At 35.9% G+C, this 7,073-nt stretch overlaps 1 protein-coding gene across 1 annotated transcript; it reads right to left on the bottom strand.

Moving 5' to 3' along the window:
• Positions 1–1,183: 1,183 nt before the first annotated feature.
• LOC103449805 (plastid division protein PDV2-like) lies at positions 1,184–5,035 on the bottom strand. Its single transcript, XM_008389122.4, has 2 exons — positions 4,540–5,035; positions 1,184–2,130 (listed from the first exon to the last, which is right to left on the bottom strand). The coding sequence occupies exons 1-2, from the start codon at positions 4,786–4,788 to the stop codon at positions 1,492–1,494; spliced, it is 888 nt and encodes a 295-aa protein (XP_008387344.1). The 5' UTR covers positions 4,789–5,035; the 3' UTR covers positions 1,184–1,491.
• Between the last annotated feature and the right edge of the window lie 2,038 nt (positions 5,036–7,073).

Raw genomic sequence — 7,073 nt, 5'->3', positions numbered from 1 at the left:
CCAATCGAATTACCAGCCGTACTATACCAAAGTTGTGCCAAAACATTTGTACCATTGGTAATGGTACGGTAATACCGTACCATACATTTTTGGTATGGTAATGGTATTCAAAACCATTATCAATGATATACCGTACCGTACCACTACTATTAATATTATATCATTTATTTATTTATATATATATTTAGGTATTATTATCATTATATATGCACTTTATATTTTTTTCCTAGTCATTTAACCAATCATCTCACCCTCTAATCTCTACTTTCCCAATAAAAACCATAAATCTCACCCTCTAATCTCTACTTTCCCAATAAAAACCATAAGCCTTCTTGTGCTACAACTCTTCATCTTTTCACTCATCTAACCACCGACTTCATCTTTGTTGCTCCAGTTTCAGTGACTCTCTCTTCGAAGTCCATCTCATCTTCTCCTTCATCAAATTGGGATGTCTTTCTCTCTGGCTTCGTCTATCAAGTTAATTTTTGTACAATTTTAAAGAATGTAGAAATGAAATTTAGGAATCTTTGTACTATTTTTTTTTAGGGATATTGGGTTCTTTCAGCAATTCTTCCATCTATTTACTTCTTGTTTCTTAAATGAATATCTATAAAATTCTCATAATTAAATAAAAAAGTTTTAGAAACCCAAAGGGAGTGGCCAAAACACGTTTGGGCCTTGGGAAAAAAAATCAAATTTTGGCCCAAAAGAATGGCCCAAAACAAAGTGGTAATTACCATTACCATACCATGTCAACCAAACTATTTGGTATGCCGAAATTCGGTATACCGAAACTTTGGCACAGTAATGGTAATAGATTTTGTCATACCAAAAAATTTGATATGGTAATTGGTACATGAGTTTTTGTACGGTAACCGTACCAATACCACCCCTATCTGCAGGTAACCAATCACCCCCACCACACAAGAATCCATGAGAGAGAACCAACACCACGAGGTGTTTCGTCAGAGTTACGACTGGGGGATAGCAATACCCACTTCCATCCACCTTCTCATGGCAACTATTAGTCGAGATTGGTGGGGACGAGTAATGCTAGTAAAAGAACGTCTGCAGTTCATAATAGAAACCTCAAAGGTTTAAGCTCACAGAAGGTAACCAATCACAACTCCATACGGAGCATCACACAGACAGCAACTCCATACGGAACATCACACAGAACGGATGAACCCAGAACAAATTTCAGTAAGCAAAATCGAAGTTGGGTTTCGTTACTCCACCATTATCTAATTAAACAATCAGACTCGAGACTTGACGCTGCAATCATTGGATCTTAAAACAGCAGATTTTCCACTGTACATTTTAAAAAAGTTCGGCCAGAACCAAGCACCCTCCAAATACCCTGAACTACTTCTATGCTTAGGAAGCACTACTCGTGAAAGATTAGGACAGCTCGGATCATTAGAGATCAGATCTCTATTACAGCTTATGACAACGAAACAACATATACAAAAAGATGGAAGGAGGAAACGTTTAACCGCACCCATAGTTTACATCTGGTCTTGCAACAACTGAAGAGAAGGGAACTTCAACTCTCTCTTTCACAACGCATCGCCCTTTCCCATCTTCCACCACAAGGACTCTCCCAGGGGGGCATTCAATGGTTGATCTCTGTTCTTTAGTTTGTGGTTGCTGAGAAAGACCGGATATTTTGAAAATGGCATTACTTCTCACAAGTTTAGGCCCACAACCAGAAAGGCTTAATACAGATGCCACACCAACAATAGTAAGCAAGGTCTTGGCTGCAGTGCTTAAGAAAAATCCCAACCCTTTTGAGTTTTTGGATCCACTTTGCATCTTATCTGTCTCGCTCAAATTCTTCTTCGCTCCATTTGTCGGATCACCAGAGCTTATCCCATTTCGTGGCGACTTGTGTGCAGGTGGTAAATAGCCATTTTCTACAGAGAGAGTGTGTGGAGAGCGGCTTGGATATGGAGGAAGCAAAAGATCATTGTTGTGCTCTACTGTTTCACCTGCAAAAGCAGAAGCCTCACGTAACACTTCTAATTCCTCCCCTTTGTACTCTTTAAGTTTGTCCAGTAGCATCTTGCGGCTGCTTTCAATCTCAGAAAGGGCAACTTCCCTTTCATACGTTTGCTGCTGTTGCAAAGCCTGAAAATAAAATAAAACAAAATTCAAAACCTATATTATAAAATCGTTTTCCACAAACATTAAAATGTTCAAATATTTTCAAAATTCCAATAATAGGTGAATCCAAGGTGTCACTTTCCCAAGACATAAAACAGGTTCATTCTTGACTAATATAGCTCTTATTATAAATCAAAAACATTATGATGAACTCACCGGCAGTATGGTTTCCCTGGAAAGGGCAACCAATCACTAATTAAAAATGATTAATATGATAAAATCATGTTAACACTTGGACATCAATAAGAATTCGATCAGAAGTGCTTAGCAACAGATGGAATGTAGACACTCAGAATAATTTATGTCAAGCAAATAATTTGTGTAATGCATCAGTACGGTTGAAAATAATACTAGCGGGTGAAAATCACTCACCAGAGCTGACAAAAGATTTCAATTCATTCATCCTCATAAAAGGGTTTGACAATATGTATAACAGTATGTCTCAGACTCAAGAAGGAATTCTCTGGAATTTAATGTGAGCACAAAAATGACAAGCATGTAGTTCATTTGCATGGAAGTTCAATGAACCACAAGTCCAGCCTTTCTAGCCAACTATAGGTATTGGGTTCTGTAAAAGTTTTGTATTTTGAAATCATTGGTTCCTTGAATCATTGGGCTTCTCTCTAATAGAGTTGTGTAAAATATCTAAAGCCTTGATGATTGATCTTTCGAGGAAAGAATACTAATGATCTACTTTTTGGGCTTAGTTATCTTAGTGTTTTGTATGCCTATATAAGGAGTATCAATAAACATATTGATGATTTCAACTTCAATTATCTGATTCCTTCAATTCTTTCATTTTGCCTCCAATGGGTTCAACACAAGGAGAAGAAAAACTTCGATGGGAGGTTGACTTCTATTTTGTTCGCTATGGCCATTACGTGATGCAAAAATTTGCTTAGCAATTCGATGATGACATTGACATTATGTTTTGCTTAGGCTTAAAAAACAAAACACATTTTCTTCACGTCATATGTGATTTACAAGTAGATTTCTGCACATGCAACTTTCCTAAAATAATTCGCTAGATTTTAAAGGAAGAAATGGATGGAAACTTCCACGTATTGTCCCTGTTGAAGGTAGAAGATGAGTACTCATGAAGGAAAGTCAACCCTTCTAATCCTTCCATTTTTTGGGGATTTAAAGGGGATAATATTCTTTCATGACTACTCTATCTTCTACCTTCAACTTTGACAACATTTGGAAGTTGTCATGCATTTTTTCCTTCCATATTCTTCGAATCTAGTGAGTATCCTAACCAAGCCAATCCTATGTGACAAATGCAGCCTCAGTTATCTCAAACTTACATCCTACCCAACCTGTTATAGGAGGTGATGGTGCAAAGATGAAGACTGTTAAAGATCCTAATAAATAATGCCCAAGTAACAGTTTTATGAAAGAAATTAAATCCAAAGTCAAGCATAAGCCGCCCCATTTAACAGAGCAAACTAGGAGACACATATATACACATAAATGACACTAAAGATTTAAAAGTTAAGCCCCAATTGCATCTGACAAACAAGTGCAGTTAAATTAGGGTTTTTTTTTTTATCTCTTCCCCCCCCACAAACAAAAGTTAAGCCCCAATTACACGGTACTTGCAAAGTCTTCTGCAGTTTCACAAATTTAAAACCTGTGCATGCACAACACTCAGTGATTTCATAGGATGTAAGTTTCATTACGAGACCTGATATAGGAGGTGATGCCATTTCTTAATTTTCAATTTCTAAACATTAACATGAAAATGCAAATAATTAGCAAATAAAAGTTCCCATAGATGGGTACACAAACTCAGCCACGTATTTAATTTCCATTGATGGATAACGAATGGTGTGTGCAAGCACAGACAAGGGCTCAGCCCCAGTAAGCCCTGCATCACCTAAGAATAGGCTGAGCACTGCTGTAACCAACGACAAACATGCCTTACGGTACCAGAATGAGGGAACCCACTTCATCCTCAACTCCGTGGTTCATTTGTGTGAGCAATAATATATTTCATATATCGATTGGGGTATCGGTATCCTACCAGTGAGACACATCTTTCGAGCATTCTGTACATGAAACGACACCCCCCATCCCTCTTTTTGATGTAATTGTTTTTCTTAAACAAACCGAAACAACAGCAATTTAGCATTCAGAAATAGTTCATGTATAAACCAACATGGAAAGAAATTAAACCCTAAACTCAAGCATTGAACACGGCATACTACAATAATTACATACATGAAAAATGTAAAGTTTCAAACTTTAAGCTACCCAATCGCAAATGACATTCTAGTGCAGCAAAAATTAGGGTTTTTTTTTTTTGTAATCTTTCTCCCTCCCTAAAGAAAACTCAATCAAGAAAATTGGGTTTAGAGGCGGAAAACAAACCTGTAAGGAAGAGAGCTGGTTCTCAAGGGATTCGAGGGCGTCGCAGATGTTGAAAAGCTTATGTGCCTCTTCCTCTTCCACTTCCTCTTCTTCGTTTTCTTCTGCTACTTTGTCTGCTGCTTCGCCGTCGGCGTGGAATCCATTTTCTCTCTTGGGTGGTGGGTGATTTGCTTTGTGGATGCAGTTGCTGATCTTCAATCTCAGCTCTGTGGCTCTTCCCAGAACCAACCCAATGCCCTCTTCTTCCATCTCTTCTTTCTTTCTAGAGAGAGAGAGAGAGAGGGGAGAGAGAGAGTTGAAGGGGCTGGAAATTGAAAGGGTTTGGCTGGTTTGTTTCAATTGGGGAGAGGAGAGGAGAGGAAAGGAAGGTTTATCAGTACCGCCAAAATAGAACCGTACTGGAGTTTTGGTTTTGGGTTTAACCGTTTTAAGTGATTCTGGTGTTCTCTCTCTCACATGCCACTAGATTAGATTTGATGAGATAGAATCATTTTCCATTATTTTTCTCTTTTTTATTATTTGATTATTAGTGACCCTTCACTCTTTTATTGTTTGTTTTTTTTGCCAATGAAATGCCAAAACTCCCCACTAAAGAATACAAAATAGTATGTATTTAGTCTAAATTTTTTTTTTGTTACAAATTATGTGTTAATTTAGAGCACTGTGTCGCATTTTTTTACTGGAGCACAAATACTCTTTTTTACTAATTGGTATGATTAATTGCATGTTTACTAATCTGTAGTTATAATCAAAACAAAGAATTTCAATTACAGAATATTCCTCTGTTTACTAAACAAGGACCAATCAAACCAGAATAGGCCACACAACAAAAGAAAAATAAAATTCAATTTCCATTTTAGAGGAATTAGATTATTTTGGGAAGTGGTATTTAGATTATGGGAGAAATAAAAAAGGATCCAATAAGAAATTCAACAGCCATTATTTTAATCGATAGATTTTATATTAAAACTAACATTTCTCCACGTGTTCCTGCGCGTTAAAATATCTCTTTTTATATAGAAAACTTCATTTTAATCCATGGCAAAGATAACTTTTAGACTAAAACCATGAGTAAGATCAAAATCTAATTTTAGTCCCTTGATACATTAATTACCTCATTTATTAATTATATTTTGATGTTTTAATTATTTTTCTTTTTCTTTCTAATTTTAATGTATTAATTTTCTTTCATTATAATTATAGTTTTCATTTCATTCATCATAATATATTTTCTTTGACAAAAAAAAAAACTTAATATATTTTGTTGTACAATATATTTCGATATACTATGTGTAAGATCCCACATCGCCTAGGGGAGTGGATCCTATAAGTCTTATATGTATATTCTCATCTTTACCTAGCACAAGGCCTTTTGGGAGTTCACTGGCTTCGAGTTCCATCGAAACTCCAAAGTTAAGCGAGTTCGTGCGAGAGCAATTCCATGATGGGTGGCCCATTGAAAAGTTCTCGTGTGAGTTCCCAGAAACAAAACCGTGAGGGCGTAGTTGGGGCCCAAGGCGGACAATATCGTGCTACGGCGAAGTCGAGCCTGGGATGTGGTGGGGGCCCAGGCTGGGATGTGACACTTTGTCTTCTTCATTTAGGTATATTAAATCATTTAATACATTTTAATATATGTATTTCGGTATACATATTTAGGTACATTGATTTAATATAATATATTTCAGTACTAACATTTAGGTACATTAATTTAATATAATACATTTTGATACATACATTTAGGTACATTAATTGAGTCTTTTTTTTTTTTTTTGAACAAATCGATATTATCTACACTAAGGGAAGGGGGGGTGGGCTTAGCCTCACAATGGGCTAGCATAAATTGGTTCAAAAGTCGCCTTTGGCGAGAGCTGAACCTAAGACCTCTCACTAATCAGTGAGGAGGAATACCACTAGACCGTAGTACTAGTGGCCATTAATTGAGTCTTTTAAGTTTGAAGAATGTTCAATAAAATTAATAAATTAAAAAAACTTTTTTCGGCCAAAAAATAAATTAAATGCGTATATTAATAAATAAAAATATTTAATGGGAGACGTTGAATAAAATACACATTAATTAGTTTGAATTAAGGACGCATCAAGAGATTATAACCAATATGTAATCTAACACAAGGTTTTTATCAAATTTCAATCTTTTTCAAGGATTAAAGTTAAAAACCATTTTTTTATATTATGGCATGCTATATGCGGCACACAAATCTTTTTTCTTTTTACTGTGAAAATAATTTGAAAAAACCTAGAGCTAACATGTGGACTTTTACCCTCCCGAAATATGAGAATGGCTTGATTAAATAGCCAAGACCACATTTAATTTACGTAGTTCAACATCCTTGAAGGTCTGATCAACTAATTACAACCTCATCAAGCTCCCCAACTCATGGCAAGGAAAAAAGTCAAATGTATTAAAGATGTGATTAGTTACTAAATTTTATCTTTATGCTTTCCTAATTGGAGATCAACCTCATCGAGTAAGTAATCACAATCATATCCAATCAACGATATTACAAGATAAT

Source organism: Malus domestica, chromosome 10 (genome assembly GCF_042453785.1).
Source record: "Malus domestica chromosome 10, GDT2T_hap1".
Taxonomy (NCBI): domain Eukaryota; kingdom Viridiplantae; phylum Streptophyta; class Magnoliopsida; order Rosales; family Rosaceae; genus Malus; species Malus domestica.
The sequence above is the reverse complement of the archived record's forward strand: the minus strand, read 5'-3'. Positions and strand labels throughout refer to the sequence as shown.

Bases quoted from the DNA above. Each gene is read 5' to 3' on its own strand.
- LOC103449805 (XM_008389122.4), bottom strand. From the start codon at position 4,788: ATGGAAGAAGAGGGCATTGGGTTGGTTCTGGGAAGAGCCACAGAGCTG. The intron at 2,131-4,539 runs GTTTGTTTTCCG...TTTTATTTTCAG, and splicing joins ACCAGCTCTCTTCCTTACAG to GCTTTGCAACAGCAGCAAAC.